Source organism: Typopeltis vanoorti, chromosome 14 (assembly GCF_054136105.1).
Source record: "Typopeltis vanoorti isolate ZY-2024b chromosome 14, IOZ_Tvanoo_1.0, whole genome shotgun sequence".
NCBI classification, from domain to species: domain Eukaryota; kingdom Metazoa; phylum Arthropoda; class Arachnida; order Uropygi; family Thelyphonidae; genus Typopeltis; species Typopeltis vanoorti.
The window spans coordinates 27,059,773-27,081,183 of NC_143562.1; the positions used below are offsets into that span (position 1 = coordinate 27,059,773).

At 34.6% G+C, this 21,411-nt stretch overlaps 1 protein-coding gene across 1 annotated transcript in view; it reads right to left on the bottom strand.

Moving 5' to 3' along the window:
- Positions 1–17,011, bottom strand: part of vsg (visgun) — a 127,206-nt gene extending 110,195 nt beyond the window's left edge. Inside the window, exon 1 of the mRNA XM_090403764.1 lies at positions 16,773–17,011. Within this exon, the coding sequence (XP_090259890.1) occupies positions 16,773–16,941 (169 nt within the window). The 5' untranslated portion in view covers positions 16,942–17,011. The remainder of the gene's footprint in view (positions 1–16,772) is intronic.
- Positions 17,012–21,411: the final 4,400 nt, after the last annotated feature.

Sequence of the window (21,411 nt, forward strand, 5' to 3'; positions counted from 1 at the left end):
TAACTGTATATACTGCTTTAATAAGAATATGTTAGAGTGTTAAAAACAAAAGCAATGTTTTTGTCGCCAAAGCTGTACATGGTGGCATCAGAAAGATTGTTATTGAAATGTATGTACGAGAAAGGCTTGCAGGTTCTAAGTGTAAACATCTCCGAAGTCAGTCAGAAAGAGTTCAAACAACTTTCCGACGGCCGGCAACTTACAATCAAAAGAAAGCGGAGGAGAACCAAAGGAGTGCCAAACTTGAAACTTAAGATGAAAGACTGATACCGATTCTTTGGGGGTTGCCAAACTTCGTGCGAGGTCTCAGAGGAGGCCTAATAAAAAGGGACTGAAGCAAGCAGAAGGGGTACCAGTTTCAGAATTGCTGTCAGAGAGGAGGCCGTCTGGTTCAGAGTCGCCGTCAGAGAGGCTGCCCGGATCCACGTTGCTTGAGAGAGGAGTTTCCTGCTTCCAGAAAGGAGCTTCTCGGTTCGAGACATCGCTAGAGAGAGAGACTACTTCTAGGCCGCAGACAAGGTTTCGAATTGCCGAAAGGAAGAGTTCCAATTGCTGGAGAAAAATTTCCAGGCCAGGTTAATGTCAGACATTCACCATTGTGTTGCATTTTCATTACAATTTGATGAATCAAACGACTTCACTGATATTGCTCAGTTAATGGTATTTATTCGCATGGTATTTCAAGATTATTCAAGTAAAGAAGAACTTTCGAAAATTATACCATTAGTGGGAAGGACTAGGGGAGAAGACATTTTTTCAGCATTTGATGAAGTTGTGAAACAACACAAACTTCTGCTTTTTAAACTTGTGTCTATTACTACTGATGGTGCTCCTGCAATGATAGGTAATAAATCAGACTTCATTTTATTATGTCGAAACGATGACAAATATCCAGATTTTTTAACATAGCACTGATTCATCAACAAGTACTGTGTAGTAAAAGATTAAACGCAAAAGACGTTTTGGATATTACATTTAAAACTGTAAATTCTGTTTGAGGAAAAGCCCTGCAACGGTGGTTATTTAAATTACAGGCAGATGATGATAGGGAACTTCTGTTATACAATAATGTTTGCTGGCTCAGCAGAAGTCAATTTTTAGAAAGGTTTCTTCTATTAATTAACGATATAAAAATTTTTCTTGATGAAAAAGGAGATATTTATCCACAATTGAGTGATAAAAGATGGCTGTTACACTTATCATTTTTAGTAGATTTCTGTACGAAATTAAGTAATTTAAATTTAGAGTTACAAAGTAGAGATAAAAATTTAACTGACATGTTAAGTTCAATAAAAACTTTCCAACAATACTTACTTTTATTAAAAAAAAATATAAATGACCACAAATTTAGACATTTCCCATATTTATTAAAATTTTTTGAACAAAATCAAGAAATGATTTATGATTTAAAAGAATTTATTCGTGAAATAGAATTAGTTGAGGAAGAAATAAATTCAAGATTTAAAGATTTTAATAAAACTGAAATGATTGTATCTTTTATCAATAATCCATTTTAAGAAAACTTGAAGATCACAGAAATTTCAAATAAAATTTGTGGGCTGTTTGATATAAACCAAGCTGAAGTGGAACTTGAGATAATAAACATTCAGAATAGCTTACATTTAAAACCAATAAACAATGAAATCATTTGGAAGTATGCACATGAAAAATTCTCAATATTAACTGATATTGCGTGAAAAATTCTGTCATGTTTCGGATCGACATACTTGTCAGAATCCGCTTTTTCAAATATGACCGTCATAAAAAATCAATTAAGAAACCGAATTACAAATGATCATTTGGATGATTGTCTGCGATTGGCCACTTCTTCATAGCAACTTGACTATGAAAATATTGTGGGGTCCAAACAATGCCAAACTTCACATTAATTTTTTTTTTTTTTTTTTTTTAAATCAACCAGCATTTCCTGTAACTTGTGAGTTTGCAATCAATGTGTTGTTTTTTCTAACTTTGGTTTTCCAAAATAGAGAAATAAATATTTTATTTCAATATATATATATATATTTTTTTTTTTTTTGTTGTATTAAAATAATTAAAAGTGATAAATAAATTTTTAAATACACAAATAAAGTTTTTAGTTGTGTATTTTTTTTAGTTGTTTATTTGTGTGTAATCAGATATCAGGTTGGGGGAATGTAATCTATTTAAGAGAGTAGATAGCCGAATAACTTTTTATAGAAAAGTAGCTTGCATAGTAAAAAAGGTTAACACCACTGAACTAGGGCAACTCATAGCAAAGGTGGGTAAAGCTCTGATCACTATTCTTAGTATTTCCCATAATGTAAAACACATCTCCTAGGAGATGTATGATGTTATACATTATGGTGGAAGGTCACTACCCAGACCGGTTTCAACCTTTATTGAGGTCTCATCAGTGAGTAGGTAGACCAAATTAATACTGAGGGTATAGCAAAAATAAACCTTTTTGACAACTCGTATAGCAAAGTTATATAAGTTCTTTTCGCTATACCCTCTGTATTAATTTGGTCTACCTACTCACTGATGAGACCTCAATAAAGGTCGAAACCAGTCTGGGTAGTGACCTCCTACCATAACGTATAACATCATACATCTCCTAGGAGATGTTTTACATTATGGGAAATACTAAGAATGGTGATCAGAGCTTTACCCACCTTTGCTATGAGTTGCTCTAGTTTGTACTACGTGCTTTAGCTTACACTAGTATCTGCTGATACTTTTATAGTTTACTATATTCGGCATGAAACTCTTTGATTCCAATCTTTGAGTTTCTTATTCGGTTTTGAAAAAATGTGGGATTTAATCTCCTTAATTTAAACTAATTATTTCAACTTTTAGAGTAGACTTCCTATGTTAATTTAATTTGCATCGACAAGTGTCAGAATTTCAAGTTTGGACTTCATGCAAATCTTTACCTTTTTTTTTTAGTAAGGATGATCTCCCCCATAAACCTTTTGTGGTTAGTACTATACATTAGCATCATAAGTTGGCTAAGGGTTAGGTAATAAGGGTTAGGCTATGCCTAGAAACCAAACATGATGGTACTTTAAGACACTTCAGGTCTCCAATGAATAAGAGGATGGTCCCATACCATTTCACAAGCAAACTGTCATGTTTAAACAGATTTGTTAAAGTCATGTTTTATGCATGCTTACATTTTTTCAACTGCCAAAGTTGCAGAACACCTAATTTGTTCACAATCTGCTAAATTAAAATGAAAACTAAAGCAGTTTTTGAAAATCCTGTCCATGGTATATTTCAAATTGTTTGTGCACTTGAAATATATTGATAAATCCCATGAATGTTCATTTGGAAAGATTTTGGGTAGGGTGGAAAGTATTTACATATGCAGGAAAATAGTATGGAGAGAGTCAGTTCTGATATACCTTCTTGAGGAGTACAGGATACTATGATAGCACTACATAATTAAGTTTGTTGATAAAAAGCTAATATATTATTATTAATAAAGTCTATCATACCACTGGTTGAACTTGTTCATCATTCATGCTCTCACCACTATCAGGCAATACATTCCATGGTTCAACCATCCTCCATGCAAAGAAATCACTTCTACCTTGCTCACAACTTCCTTTTGCAAGTTCCAGGGATGTTCCCTTGTCCTTGCTCCTTCCCCTTGTTCCACCAAACATAACTCCCCGATGTCAACCCTGTAACTACCTCTCAACGGTTTAAATATCTCAATCATATCACCTCGCCTATCTAACAAACTTTGCTGTCCACATTCCCTCAGTCTAGCCTCATAACTAATATTGTATTCTGATATCATCTTTGTTATCTGCCTCTGCACTCTTTCCAAGATTAATTTATCCCCTTCAAATCCTGGGGAATAAATTTGAGCACAATAGATATGGTCTGATCAGGGCATTGTACAATGGAATGATAACTTATCTCTGCTGGTCAGTGTCCTTCTCAGTACAGCAACAATCCTCTGCGTTACCTTTATCACCTCTGCAATATGTTTCCTGAATTTCAGGTTTCTATCAATCATCACCCAAGATCTTTTGCCTCCCACTTCTTCCAGTACAGCCATCTCCAGAGTTTGCAGCCTTCCATTGATGAATCCCATACTTCAAGATTTTACATTTAGCTGAATTAAACCGATACCCCCCCCAAATTCATTTGTCCATTTTATTCAAATGCTCTTGAAGGGCTACCACATCTGCATCATTACTAATAACCCTTCCAAGCTTCACATCATCTGCAAACAACTGAATATCTCCCTGCATTTGATTGATATAAAGGTTAAACAATACAAGTCCCAGTACTGAACCCTGTGGGACTCCACTTGTAACTTTCTGCTTCCTTGATATAGCCCTCTCACACAACTCTGATACCTATCAACAAACTAATCCCCAATCCAATTCACTAACTTGACATCCAAACCATGTGATACAATTTAAATATCACTTTATCATGTGGCACCCGATCAAATGCCTTTGTAAAATAATAAAAAAAAATGTCAGAATATGCCTTTCCCTCATTAACTGTTCTGGTCACTTTATTATAAAAGGCAATCAAAATTACTAAAACAAGTGCACCCTTAACAAATCCATGCCGACTCTTACAGATAACATTATCCTCATCTGCCCAATGCTGGAAATGATCCCTCACTAATTTCTCCAAAATCTTAACTACTGACGAATAAACTGGTCTGTAGTTTGACACTTCCATTTTACTACCATCCTTATACAATGGCACTATCTTACCTTCTTTCCACTCCTTGGGCACCTTTCCCATGGCCAGGCTCTCGCTGCAAAGCCAGATCAACAGCTGTCAGTTATGCCTTTTCAAAGTCCAGTTATATATCATGATGCAGCCATTCTCTTATCTAATTCTGCTGTCTCTATTAAAAATTGTGAGCAAATTACTAAGGCAAGACCTATCTTCCACAAAGCCATGCTTCCCACCAGAGTATTGCATTCCTAAACCTACACTGCTGGATTTTACCTTTAACAACCATTCCAGAGATATTAATTGGTCTGTTTTGAAGCCACCTTTAGGTAATGGAACTATCCTAACCTCTTTCCACTCCCTTGTAACTTTGCTAGAGCTGAGACTTAGATTAAAGAACTTTCTCATAGGCACTGTGCCAATTCTCTTGCACATTCACATAGCACACAGGCCAATATGCCATCCAGTCCCACTGCTGTATTCATATTTTTCAATATGCTGAGCACCTACTGTTCATCTCAATTCTTAGATCAGTATCTATCACATCAGCAACTGCAAAATCTCTACCTTGGTGATACACATTTGCAAAGTAATTGCTCAGCAACTCAATTATTTCTGCCCTATCCCTCTAGTATTAAAACCTATTTCTCCAGGATGAAATACTCCAATAAAGTGTTCATTGAACAACTCCACTATGTCCACTGCATCAGTCACTATTCCCATTTTTATCTCATTCTTCCACAATCATTTGTCCTCCTATTGGCCACATGGCTGAAAAATTCCCTAGGATTTTCTTTGGATCTTAATGTCAATCTTCTCATATTCCAGTTTTACCTTCCTCACCATACTAGTCACTCTCCTGGCCTGAGTCTTATATTCTTCATGCATCTGCTCTCCATCCCTCTCCTTATATCTCTTCCATAATCTCTTTTTCACCTGCAGTTCCTGTTTCATATTGTTTGTCATTTACTTTACACTAAATTGTGTCTACTTCTTCACTTGTGGAATACAGCTTACTATTGCTGCTAACAAATATTCCTTCATCATTTCCCAAGCACTAATGATATCTCACCATTCCAATTCCTCCCTCCATGGAACTGTCCCAAGTGGATATCTAAGACTATTATAATTCCACATACATTCCCTTTTCTTTGATACTCCTGGATGTCTATTCATCTTTCAAGTCAAAACCACATGGTCACTCTCTCCAACTGGAGGGAAGAGATGTCATCTCAGTTATTATCAGCTCTTCTGATGCTATGACCAAATCGAAAACTCCCGAACCTCTTGTTCCCTCTATTACACGTTGCCTAAGATATTTGTCCCTCAAGAATTCTAGAAATTCCATTCCTTATTACCACATGCATTTTTCTCTTCCCATCTTATACTGCTGTAGTTTATGCCACTCAACTTCCACATTTCAGGTCTTTCTTTCACACTGTTTCATTTGATTGAATAATGTACATAGATCAGTGTTTAGGTCGCCCATAAAAGCTGAACTTTATTTTTAAAACTTTCTTACATATTGTTCTTTTGAATATGAGATTCATTTTTTATCCAACTTAAAACTAATTGGTGATCCCTTATGGAGTACAATGAAATATTACTATATAAGTTGAGTCAGGAGTTAAAATTGAAGGATATTTAAGGAAGATGATTTGATGTAAAATCAGATGTAGGACACACTATCTCCATTTTTATTCATCGTCTATGTGGATCACATTATGAAGGATATTGATTTTAATTCTAATATCAAAATTTGAGAATAATTTCAGCACTTTATGCAGATGATATACCCTTAAATAAATCCAATACATGTCTGCAGAATTTCTTAACTAAATTGAATAATTATGGTAATAAATTTGACATGAAGATCAGCAAATAAAAAGACCTATTATGAAAACAGATAGGAACAATGAAAATAGTTCATCCATTCAGGCACAATTTTTACTGAACACTGAAATTAAAGATAGAAATAGACAACAGAATTAGAAAAGCTAGTACAGTGGGGAGCCATTTGGATAAATGTATATGGAATATGAGAAATGAGCCATAACAAAAACCACATATAAATAGTGGTTAAACCAATGAGAGCCAGGTCAGAAGTAAATAACTGTTCAATCTAGAGACCATAGATATGAGAAAATCAGAATAAATAGATGACAAAATCATATTAAAATGAAGATATTAGAAAGAATTTGATGTTATCATTTAAAGAAAGCATGAGTAGAGGCTAATTCAAAATGGCATGGTCACTTAAATAGAATATCAGAGGAAAGATCAGCAAAAACAGATAATAAATTAACAAAACTGATTGATTTTGTATGATAAAATGACTTTTTTTTTTTATCTAAGACAAAATCTTAAATGACAAAATGGCAAGAAAGACTTAGAGGAAGACTATGATTTAGGTAGATATAGGTAGTATGCTTTACAACACAAGTATAATGTGATTTAACTTATAATGTTATTTAATAATGTGATTATGTATACAGTATAATGTGATTTAATGTGATATAATGTTATTAACTCATCTCCCAGATGAGTCTTGGACTCCACTAGGTCTTGGGAAATAATAATAATGATTACCTACATGACAGTATATTACTTACTTAATTAGGTAATATACTGTCATGGTATCCTGTATGCTGTTTAAGGTATATATCTAAAATATAATTTCTGAAATATGACTAATTTAGATTAAAATATATGACAAATCATCTGTAAAAAAGTAAATAAAATAAGTGATCATAGATTGGATATCTACTGTTTGCATAATTAGAACATAATTCTGAAGGAAGCATCATGTGTATTGTATTATATTATGGAACCTTCCAAAATTTCTATATTTAAAATTCATGCAACAGTTTGCTAAACTCAAAATATTTTATCTGTTAATGCAGCTAATGTGCTATCTACATGCAGCTAACATAGTATTATATATCAGACAGCATGGACCAGTTTCCAACACAAAAGGGAGCTGATAGTACAGACTTGCTTCACTACCTAATCATGTAATAAGCAAACTTCACAATGACTAAGTTTAGCTTGATTTACACAGGAGATTTCTGCTCTTAAGGAATAAATCATTACCTACTGTTCAAATTAATTCAATTTATAAAGTTATTTGATGAGTAAATTTGTACAGGGGCACTGTGCAATGCTGCTTCACCAACTTTTTTTTCTCTTTATTCACTGATGAGTAATACTTGGATATCTATTAGAAATTGGATATTAGTACTTTATTTATGACACAATAAATTATAAAAACAAAGGGAAAGCTCATGTTAAAAACACAAGTTTCATAGGCATCTTCAATACAGAATGGTAATCAAAAACAGAAAATTCTAAAATTCTAATTTAAAAATGACTCCAAATAAAATCATCTTCAAATTTTAAACAATCATAAATACCTAACTCCAATGAATTTCATTTGGTCAGAGGAATCAGTTAAAAGTCTTAAACCTAAGACTGACAATGTAGCCAGGAGAGAAAAATCAAAATAAAATAAAATACTGTTCAATGAGTTGAAGGCCAAGATATATCAAATATACACTGCATAACTTAAAAGCAGTAATTTTGAAATTGTACAGAGTTGAATTTGAATGTTGATATTGCTGTAATTTTTATGATAAATAGCAAAATGTGACATTTACTGAATGAGGTTATGAATGAGAGAGAGAGATGGAGCAGCTCGAGCATGGAATGATGATGTTGGTAGGATGTCCTCAAAGACATGGGAATTCTCATGTTTCTATACTAATGTAAGAAGCATTAGAAATAAGGGATCTGAGTTTGTTGCATTTATTGGATCAGTACACTGAAAGATAATTGGTGTAAGTGAAACTTGGCTATCTGAGGATGGAGAGAGAGTTTAATGAGTGCAGATAATTTTTGTCCTTTAAGAGTGGAAGACAGTAGCACATATGAAGATTTTAAAGCTGTTAGGTGTGAGAATGAGATCAATAAAATAGTATGGATTATTAGATACAGATATTTACAATAATTTATTATTATTGCAAATATTTCAGCCAGAAATTAACAAGCCATAATCAGTGAATCAGCATAATCACAAGGTGAAACAAAAAGAATATTAATCCTATTTATAGAGCTGAACCAGATACCAGAATGCCAGCACAGGTGGTTATAAAATCAAATGAGATTGCAATTAAAGCCGAAATTGTCCGAAATGATCTGAAATACAAAAATTAACCAAATTTAAATAAATAAAATAACCCGAATGACAGCATTACATTAAAAAAAAAAAAGTGTGGAGGATGAGAGAGCACACCTGAAATTAATGGTGTGCCCTACTTTTTTTCTTTCTTTTTTTTTTTTTTTTTTTTTTAAGTCTTCCTGATGAACCTCAATAAAAGTTAAAATGAATCTAGATAGTGGTTCTGGTTCTTCCTATACCACATAACATCACACACATCTGAAAGGATGCATGCAAATCCAACATTGGATGGATAGGGATACTATGCTCTGTAGTTCGGCAGCATGTCTTTCTAAAGGGTAGGTCCTTTTCGTAATTTGTTCACATTTTATAATAAAGTGACAGTGGCATTGGATAAAAGAAATGACTACACCATGATACTGCTGTATCTGCTGTACTTGTAGCATGGATAGGGGGATGCTTGACAGACACTAGAGAGGAGTATACAGTGGAGTGGAATCTAAGAGAATGAGGGTAACTAGTGAAATAACTCAAGGTTCTACTAGGGCCACTACTCTTTAATTTGTATATCAATGATATAGGGAAAGATTTAAGAGGGATATTCAGTTATTTGCTGATGATGCAAAACTGGAGAGGGCAATAGTTGATAAAGGTGATGTAGATATGCTGCAGGATGATTTAAATAAATTGGCATTGTGGACAAAGGATAATGATTGTCAATTTAATATTCAAAATTGAATGTTATGCACTTTGGGTTGCAAAGGTTGCATACTGTGTATCACATTGATGATGATAGATTGCAGGAAGTTGATAAGGCTAAGGGATAATGGTGTACAGGGAGTCAAAGTTCTGATGGCATATTACAAATATTGGTAAAATAGCTCAGATTTTAGATTACTTGTATCAAATCAAATTACTCGGATGTTAAAAAACATGCTAACAAGTAAAGATAGAGAAGTTATTATCCCTTATTATAAGGCTATGATTCAGCTGCAACTTGACTATTGTGCACAGATCTGGTCACCTGGGTTTCTTGGGGATCAGATGGTTGTAGAGAGGATTAAGAGACAATTGATCAATCTCGTGACAGGTGTGTGGAATGCTCTTTATGAGGATAGGTCGAAGGTGCGTGAGTTGCAAAGTTTAGTTGATAAGTGGAAAAGAGGTCTTGGAGTATTATCCAAGATAAAAACTTATAAGATATTAAAGGAGTTTTATAAAATTGATGCAAAGAAAAATTTTCAGTACATGATAAATAGTCAGAGAACTAGGGATCATCCATGGAAGCTGTGTAAGAGTGGTTAGTAAGGGAGAGTGGTAAATGAGCTGAATGAATTGGCAGAATTAGTTATGAATGTCCTCAATGAATGAGTTTATGAAGAGATATGTTGGTTTTGTGTGTATAAAGGTTAGTGTGGGTCTCCCAAGATGAGTCCCCTGACTCCACGGAGATTTCCTAGGAGGGACCACCCACGATGAGTCTTGATAGACTGGGTTTCCTACGAAGGATCTCCCATAATGAGTCTTTTGACTCCTTGGAGGCCTAAACAATAATAATATTTTGTATTATGGAATACTAAGGCAAATGATGCGAAGTCAGCCTCTATATACAAGTAGCCCAATTGTGAAGTTATTTCGTGTGCAAACTTTGCTTGCATTTGGATCAAGGATTAAACAAGAATACAATTTCTTGACAAGTTGAATTTATGTGTAAACCTATGGTTTGTATATGACTGAAAGTTGGCAAAACATCAAAGATGAATGACTGAGTTATTATTGTGCATATCTATGTGTTTTGTTGATAGGATGCAATTTTTGGATGAGGAATAAAATAGGCAAATTATATATTTATTCCATAAAATTTTTCTTGCCGTCATTTCAGTAAAATCACTAATTACATTGTTATAATCAAGATCTCCATGTATTTTGTGTTCGTTAGAACAATGTCATTAATTTCAATTTGGAGAAACTTCATTCTGCTGAGACAGTAACAACTGGAATTTTCAATAAAAATCTTTAAGTAATACTCATTTCCTGAAATGAACCACGACTTTTATATCATATTCAAACACTAATGGAGTCACATATGATAAACTACCATTATTGCAGAAAATATTGCAAAATATTTTAATTTCATCACATATATCACTCACTTATATTGCAATTTTCACCATCTCTTAAAGCAATATCTAGATCTATATAGTATTTCTTAAGTTATTCTTGAAAATTTTTCAATGGTGGGATAGTATAAAGAAAACCAAGATTACCAGTATGTTGCTTAGTTCATTAAAATCTCTTTCATCAAGACTAATTTATAATGACCAGATTATATAGTCCACAGAAATTCATTTCAAAATTTTCTAAAAGAAAAGTTTAATTCCACTACTTTTGTGAAACTTTGTTTCATTTCATCAGCATGAATAAATTAAAAAAAACTACAAGCAAGTAATAACAATTAACATTTCTAGTGAAGAATATTTGAAACGTTTAAGCAATGGAAAGTGTGCATTCACTGGTTCGTGCATTGCTTTATACTGCGTAGATACAAGTGTGTCATGATGGATTAAAGAAGACCAGATTGACATAAAATCATCCCTTGTGTTTTGTTACACAATAGAGGATACTTCATTTCAGCTGAAATAATGAAGTGTCCTCTACAGTGTCACAAAAAAAACAAGGAATAATTTTCACATCAAATCTGGTATTCCTTAACCATCATGACAGGAAGCCTTCTTGTTGGCACTGATCACTTGAGCCACAAGTATTTCCACACTGCTATTTTAACTCGATACAGTAATGAAAACTTATTATTGTACAGGCATCTCCATGGAGTCTGAACACTCATTGCAGAAGACCGAAACAATCCATGCAATCTATCCTACCTCTACTTGAATCCATTGAAACACTCATAACTGACTCTGGCAACCCATTCCACCATTCATAACTCTCAAAGCAAACAATCTAGTCCTCACACCCCCTACTAACCACACCTTTATTCAACTTCCTGGAATAACCTCTTGTTTTGCCCCCCACCATAGCGAGTGCTGAAACATTTCCCCTGCAATCCTATAAAATCCTTTAAGTAACAAATGTTTCCATTATATCTCTTCTATCAACCAACTCCACAATCCACACACCCTCAATCTACCATCATTGGGAACATTCTACAGACCTCTTATCATCTTGGTTGCTCCCCTATGAATCTTCACTACTTCCTCATCCCTAAGAAACCCAGGAGACCAGACATGAACACAGTAATCTAGATATGAACATATCCAAGCCTTATAAAGAAGAATAACTTCCTATCTCTACTTATTAGTGCATTCTTCAATAGCCAAATAATCTTATGAGCTACCCTAGTAATATGTCCTCTGAACTTTAACACTGTCTACCATCACCCCTAAATCTCTAGCTTTGTCTGTTTCCTGAAGTACAGTTCCATCAATGTGGTACACAACTTGTACTCTATTTATTCCCAAATGCATAACTTTACATTTCTCCACATTAAATTGATACCCATTATCTTTTGCTCATACTGACAGCCTATTTAAAATCACACTGCAAGTTTTCCACATCACCTTGTTTAACTATTACTCTACCTAATTTCACATCATCAGCAAACAACTGAATATTTCCTTTCATGCTATTTCCTATCTCATTTATGTATGAATAGAACAGTAATGATTCTAGCAGTGAAGCTTGCGGCACACTAGTCATCTGCTGTTGCCTGGATTCTACTCCTCCATATACCACACTTTTTGATATTTGTCTAGCAGCCACTCTCTTATCCACATAACCAGTGTGACATACACCCCCATTTGTTCAAATTTGCATAAGAGTTCCATGTGATATTCTGTCAAATGACTTTGCAAAATCCAGGAGAATCATCATGTAACCATTTCCTTTATCCAATGCTGATGTTACTCTATTCTAAAAAGATAGCAAATTACTAAGGCATGACTGACCCTTCACAAAGTCAAGTCTTGAGAATTCAAGAATTTGTTTGTAGTTGACCTTCATGCAGCATCATATTTTTTATCTACAAACAAATTCTTGAATTCTCTTTTTGCAGTACTTTTATCACCATACTTGAGATACTGATTGGTCTATAATTTTTTACTAAAGTTGTAGAACCTCCCTTATGCAAAGGAATTATTTTGTCTTTACGTCTCAACTCGGGAAGAGTTACAAGGGAGCGCAAATTAAAGAGCCTATCAGAGACATTGCCAGTTCCCTTGCACATTCTCACAAAACCTGAGCTGATATTCTATCTAATCCCACAGCTGTATTTACACTGAGAGTCTGCAACATCCTAAGAACCTCCAATTCATCAAACTCTGTTCCCACATTAGTGTCTGTCACATACATAAAAGCAGTAACCTCATTTGGATGATATATCTTTATCAAGTATCACTCAGTAACTATTTTATCTGCTTCTATCGACTCGTCACCATCAGAACTCATTGAAGTTAACCACGCTACTAGCCAAGACGTCTATAGATGTCAAGGTTATCATGGATGCGAAGTGCATATTAAAATTGCAATATCATTGATATTACATTGAAATATATGATGGATATGAAGCGCACGAGGATGCATATTTGAACCATAATGGCCGGTAAGGTGGTTAATCTTCCGTAGTCATTCTTCCTGTTACTTGCCATATAATGAAAGAACTCATTGAGATTTCCTTTGGCCTGCTTGGTTAGATTCTTTTCATAATCTGATTTTGCCTTCCTTATCATACTGGTCACCTTTCTCTTTATATACCTGCCACAGCATTTTCTTCTGCAGCTCGTGCTTAATGATATCACTCATCCATCTAATTAATCCTCCTTACCTCATGTATAGAAATTAATATTGGTCCTCTAGATGCCCCTTGCCAGCATGGTTAGCGTACCCACTCTCCAGCCAAAAGGCTGCAGGTTCAAATCCCACCGTTGTCGTGGATGTTTGTGACTGTCTGTGAAAATACTAGTGGTGATGGTGGGAGATAGGTGATAGTAGTTGCGATTCATTGTAGTTGGTGGTGGAGACAGAGTTGTATAGTAGGTGCCCTCCCTCGAGTCTTTGGACTCCCTGGAGGTGTCACATATTAATAATAATAACAACAACCATCTCTCATGCACTACTAACATCCTTCCCTTGCAGTTTTATGTGATGGCACAGATTTAAGCTTCTTCCTAAGCATGTCATAATCACCTGCCTTGTGGTTCCACAAATATCCCTTCTTGATAGAATATTCCTCATGTTTTACGATTTCCCAAGTCAAGACGACATGGGCACCTTCACCAATTGTAGGCAATGTTGTCACCTTAGATATGGATAACTCTTCTTATCCTATGATCAGGGCCAATACTCTCCCACCCCTAGTCCCCTCCATCACATGCTGCCTTAAATAATCACTCATATAAAGATAATAATCACTCAACCTGCATTCATTGTACTAATTTGCTGATGCATGTCTTCCAGATCATTCCTGGAGCCCCCCCCACCAGGCCTGTACCAACTGCATATTTTGTCTTACTGGCTTTGATCTCACACCAGATTGCTTCAAATTAACAGCCACCCCTGTTTATTTCCTATTCTTTTTGGCTACAATTCCTCTTTATCATCATTAGTAACCCCCATCCCATCATATCTTCCCTGAAAATAGTAAGCCTTTCACATTCTATCCCTGTAACTATATCTGCTATTAGCCAAGTCATGCTAATGCCTATAACTTTTGGTGAGGTTGAACTAATCAATGCCAAAAACTCTTCCCTCTTGTTCCTGATACTTCTGGCATTAGTATATAGAAATTGCAGCATTCTTTTTTGGACCTCAATCACACTTACTTCTTGAATGACTACTTATTCAATGCACACCATATTCACTAAGTGGGCAAGGTCAACAGAAACTATCAAAATATTCTGTATCAACTGACAGTAGAACAAGTTTGGCATCATACCAATATCTGAAAGAATCCCTTAATCTCTGTGGCAATCATTTCACCAAAGAGGTCATTCAAGAATAAGATTATGTATTTAATGGAATTTGATCACCAGAAGGACATATCGTCCAATGCCAATATATTCTTAACAACAAGGGTGTTCTAAAGAAGTGCCAGTCTGTGCCACATTTTTCACATTTTTTTGAAACAATGAAACAAAAAATCAAACACACAAACTTCATGGTGTCATTGCCACCATTATGTTTGTTATTTGATTTCTTCTCTTGCAGTTTTGAAATTGGTTGTTTAAAACCGGTTGGCTATTTCAAAATCAAAGAACCTTTTAATTACTACTATTAATATTTCATGAACATTAAAGGAAAAAAGTACAATATAGTTGTAACAAACTTCTTCTTCCTAACATGGAATATAGGCCATGTGGCCTGTTCCGGTCTCATGCCATCTCTTTCTTGGTCTTCCGATTCTTCTTTTTCCACTTATTTTGTATCTGTATAATATTTTAGGTAGTCTGCTGTTGTCCATTCGATTTAAATGTTCTAGCCATTTTTGTTTATACTGTCTTATGTAGTAATTAATTGGTTTGATTTTTAGGGATTGTAAGATTTCTTCATTTGTTTTGTGGTCCCACTTGGTATATCCAGCTGTTTTTCTGAGGAACTTCATTTCTGCTGTTTGAATTCGTTTTTCATCTTTCCTTTTCATGGTCCATGTTTCGCTTCAGTATAGTAGAGTTGGTTTTGACAAGACATTATATAGTCTGATTCTAGTGTGTTTTTGTACCAGGGATGACTTAAAACTTTAATTTTAATATTTGTAATCTGCATAATAGATGATCCCCGACTTAATATGGGGGTCTTTCCATGCTTGCAAATAAGTGGAATCAACTCTCCCCCCCCATAAATTAATGAATGTTAGTATTTGTTTTGCAACGCTGTAAAAATTAGAAAAAATTAATAATGTATTAACATCATTGAGATAAATACTAAACCATTGACAGCTTATTGTGAACGATTCAATATTTCAGTTACTCCAATGAAAAATTTCTTCCAATCTTTTGTTTTTTTCCCTACCGTCTTAGCCGATTTCGGTAATACTGTGAAGCCGCTTCTGAAAGTAATGTCTACCGCAAGAACACGCCCACCAAAACAACTGGTGATCAAAACTACATTGATACTAACAGTAATGACAATTTATTTTCTCTCATTTCTTTCCACTAAGAAAAATCAAACAGTTTACTTTATACATGATCACTCCCATAAAAAAGGCATCGAAATTTTACATCCTAATGTATAAATCCCACATTGTCTTTCATGTTTATCTTCATGTGATATATACTACCAGCCACCACTCTCCTGTAAGATTATTTTTGTAGCGTGATAACCCTATCATTGATAGTTATACATAACGAAAACACGTCTATCGTAAACAAGTGGAGCAGATAAAATAGTTTCGTAGAGAAAGCTAGTCCATCACATGACGTGATTACATATGTATCATTGCATGTCACCCCCCCTTTACAGAGAATTATTTTTGCAGTGCGATAACCACATGTATAACAAAATTGAATGGGCTAAACTATTTGTTTAGTCCTTTCTGTAAAAAAGTTTCATTGGGAAGGTTTATCCGTCTTAGTGCACAAACTGCTATGGTTATAGCATTAGACATATCTTAAATGAAATGCATTTTGTTATTCTAATCCTTGGCTGCTTCTTTGTGCGTTTCCTTTTTTTTTTTTCAATTACAACCAATTCATTTGCCATACACAACACGACGATAAAAACGTTTTTCCTATATATATTTACAAATTATTCTTAGTATTGCGTTTTCTGTATTAACAACCAAGGTTATTTGCGGAAATCAGAAACGCACAACAGAAAATTACGAACAATCTATAAATTAAACAATAACAAAAGCACTTTAATTGTTACGCCAAAACTTGTGCGTTCTCACCTGATACCGGCGGCTCCGATACATCCTGACAAGATATAAGAGCACTTCCGAAAACAAAAATCACAATAAAATAAAATGTAGGCATTCTTACATGCGATAAACACCTTAATATAAGATGAACCTTTGCAAAACTATTGCTTACAGAGCAAAACATATCGAAATCTTTCATATACGTATATATAATAACAAACTAACAGGTATCTCTTCGAAAATATTTTCAATGACGTCGCAACGTCAACTAGTGGCGAAATGAACGAATGATAAAAGCGACATCTAGGATCTATGGAACGTTGAAAAGTAGCGATAATAATAACAACAAACGGCTATACAAAAAACGTGACATTTTTTGGTCAATTTATTGTAGGTGTATTCAGGTATAGGCTCGAGCCTAGAGCGGCACATTTTGAGGGGCAACGGAAATTTCCGGGCTATCATTTTTGTAATTATATTTATATTACGAATTTACGATATAAATAGGTTATGCATGTAAATCAACATGTTCATTAAATATGAGGACGGCACTTTCTGCGGGCCTATGGGCGGGAAATACCTAAACACGCCACTGGGTGTATTTAGATTAAATCAATATAATAACTATTGGCAATCACATACTGGTAATAGATTAACGGGAATCGATTTGAAGAGGACATCTGAATTTTTCATTCCTTTCCTTCATGCTTACACTGTGATCAGAATATATCACGAAAATTATGGAAACAACTACAAAACTCTAACGCGGTAGTTGTTTCCATAATTTTCATGATGATTTTTCATTTATAATGACTAGAAAAAATTTTTTTTCATTACCATCACTGCAGAAACTTTCACGACGCTAAGCCAGCAGAAACAAAATCAATAGATGAGAAAAAGAAGAAGAAGGCTGTTTTCCCTCATCATTTCCAGAGTTATCGGTCCCAGGCGCATGTAGGCCATTTCTCCCGATTTTTAATCCTACAAGTCTGTAATTGTAAGTACTACAATTACAGACATCAGAACCGATTGCCTATCAGTTTCAAAAAAAAAAAGAAAAAAGAAAAAAAAAAGTGTTTGACAGGGGCAAATGCTGGTCTTGAAATTCACGCTTGCTCTTGTTATCATTAAGGGAGTGAGTAGTGTGATTGAGGTCTGATTAGCAGAATAATGAATTACTAACCATTTAAAACTATATATTTAGAAATTTATGTACATTTAATCACACAAATACAACATTTATTTTACAAATGATATTCTATCTTTTTCAATTTAGCTACTTGAATACAAATTCTACCCTACGGTTCTTCTTTATGAACTGGTCAATAACATCGTCATAAAAAGTTGGTTCTAACTTAAATTTCCAAAGCGACACGCACACTTGTAAAGGATGGTTGAAGCTCACTGGCTGGAGCTACTTTGACTGCGTATGGCTGTGTTTAAGACGACGTGATGGGAACGGAAATGGCTATGCGCGTGCATGAAATCACAGTGCTGGAAGTTCCCACAACCGAGCAAGCCAAGGTAGCTTTGACTAGACGAGCAAGCATCGGCCTTCGATACACAACGCAAAGCTCATTTATTGCCGCGCAAGCTTAAGACGTCTTCTGTCTACAAAAATAAAAGCCTAAATGGAATGCTTATAAATACATACATTAATTAACAAATAAATATTACTTCTTTTTGTAATATTTATTTTCTGTAAATAAATTTGTAAATATTACTTTCTGCGCAAGCTCATTACTTGAGCTTGCGCAGGAAGCATGGAGAATTCGCCCCTGGTGTTTGATTATTTGGTGTTATAATGATTTTGTTTCTCTTAGTTAGATTTTTCTAATTAGTGAGTTTGGTTAAGATGAGCTTGAAAAGCATAATCTTATTTACATCTAAACCAATGTAATGGGTTAGGGGTGCTATGACCTAGGGAAAACAATCTCAGAACTAAATATTTCAGAATAAATCTATATTTGAAATAATAATTTCCAGCATAATACCAAAACTGAATACTTGACATCGAGAGTATTGTGGTGAACAAAAAAGTGGCATTCAAGCCAATCCGTACCCACTGTTTGAACGTAAACGGATACGATTATACTGGCTTCAGCTTACAGGCAATTCAACTACGTGAATACGTTATTGTCAGCATTTTTTCATCATTTCTACTGCGGTGGTAAGTGATATACATATATGAAACGAATTCTTCCTGTATGAGACAAAACGTCGCATGTTATATTTATAATGGTGTTGAGACATTTCTGAAACTTTTACAGTTATAACAAAAATTTAAGTAATTTATCTTTTGTAATTTTTATCGGGGAATGCAAAAGAAAGCTACCAACATAAACTCGTATCGTTGTATGTAATCATGAAATCCAAGGTCGTTTTATTTTTTGAGTTGCGGAAATACAAACTAAAGCTTCAGCGAGAAATATCCTACTTAAATGTGTCAAAGATCGACCGACTCGGGAAGAAACTGGCTTAAAAAAGATCTAGAAAAACATTTTTTTCCTCGTTGCAGAACCTATAATAGTTTTGAACCTACAACTGCCGATCATATGGGAGTCTTGCATTATAGAATTAGAAATGCATTACAAGGCTATACATTCTTCATGCTTATATAAATATGAGATTTTGAATAAAATGACAATATTATTTTATTGACTGGTGTTTATGATTAGGAATATAGAGCCTTACATTTATAGTAGAGCCTTTTTGTCTTGATTTTTACTTCATTCTACTCAACATATCACTTATTTCTTGATTTAATTGTACTGCAAACCACATACTCCTCGATTTCATGTGCCTATAATGGCTAAACCCGAAGGCTCATAAAGCAGTTGGAATGTATTTTATCACGAATATGATATAATAACAATAAGCTAATGCCTTCTATTCCCTTATTGGAAGTAAGTGAGGCCTTTTATCCTATCTAGCTTTTGATTGAGTGGGCAGTTCAATCTCCACTGGTAGCCAATCAGAGATAGCTACACCATGTCTATCACTCATTATAAGTGGCAACAGATGAAGAGATGGGCCAACAAGTGCCATCATCTCTTGGTATGTAACTCTAACAGGATGTGTGACTGTTAGTTACACAATTTGTTAATCTGCCAACTTTCTAGTCAGAAATATTTCAGTTTCCTGAATAAATTTATGATTTCACAGCTCTAGATATAACCACTATCATAAACGGTGACAATTTTCCTTATCGTCTTTATTGCAAACATGGAAGTTTAATTATAGCAACAATAGATAAAAGTCCAAGTTGATAAAATTAACATATTAGAAAAATGAAAATGAATCATATAACTCATAAAAATGAGATTCATCCAATGCAGAAGTAATTTATCTATCTGAATCAAAAAATTACTCAAATGTTTAATTTTCAGTTCATGCTAACCCAGAAAATAGAGGACACGTTCAGCAATTCAATCCTTTCTATAAAATTGATAATTACAATTCGAAACAATTTTTCAATAGTAAGATGCAAGATCAAGCCTAGTTGCAGCCTGGAGGAACGTTTTGTAAGCCTATCTTAGACCGGCTTCCGAATCGATCTCTGGCATGAGCAAACGGGTTTTTATTCCAGAAACTCGAGTTTTTCGTCAAACTCAAGAAAATCGACCGTAGAACCACCACATTATTTCAGATAGTAACATATTTTGTTAGGGTTAGGTATCAAGAGATGGCATCACTTGTTTGCCCGTCTTTTTATCGGTTGCGCATATATAATTAGTAGAGACATGGACTGACTATCTTTGATTAGCTACCAGTGAGGATTGACCTGCTCACTCAGTCTCCAAAAGCTAGATACGGTTTAAGTACGTCGTCTACTCCCTATAAGGGAATAAAAGACGTTAGCTGATTGATGTTCAACTGCACCCCTGTGTGTGTGGGGGGGGATTCGATCGTCTCAGCCCACATCGTTCACTGCTACACAAATGACAAAGCTTCACCTGACATTAAGTGACACCTGGAATTTTTATCCTCAGGCTGTTATTTTATTATAATCGAGATTTTGGCTAATATTCTCAAATACAGGATAATTAGTCGTTCCTAGTAATGGAAAACATTTATCCTAGCTCGGTCAGTATCTACAATTCCTTTAGTTTGACAGACCTGGGTTCGAATGCTATATAAAATTTGTTTGACATTTACAGAGGATTTTTTTTTTTTTTCAAGGTGAGTTAACCAGTTTCATATCAAACACTTCTTTATATCCTTTCAATTTTTCCTGATAGGAAAGAATAAGTACAGGTACCTATGGTTTTACAAAAGGTGCAATATTGGGTACAACTAATTTCGTCTTAAAAGACGTGATCTGGTGGTGCATCACATGAAATCATACATAGAAAAAAAAAAAACATTGCAATAGAATAGCCATAAATTAAATAGCCAACTTATTACTGACATTTCAAGGCGTTCAGGATATTACAGTATTGTTGAGCACGTGCACGCGGTCATGATCTCGTGAATGCCAAAGTTGGATAGCAGCGCAGTGACAATCCGAAAGATTATAACTGAGGTTAGTGTTCAGATGTAATGGTCATTTATTACAGATGACTGATAGAATTTTTATCATTAGGATGAGTAAAATTAAGGACATGATTAGACAGAAATGTCTCTTATATGGTCTTTCAGACGTAATTTACAGATATTCTCTCGCAAT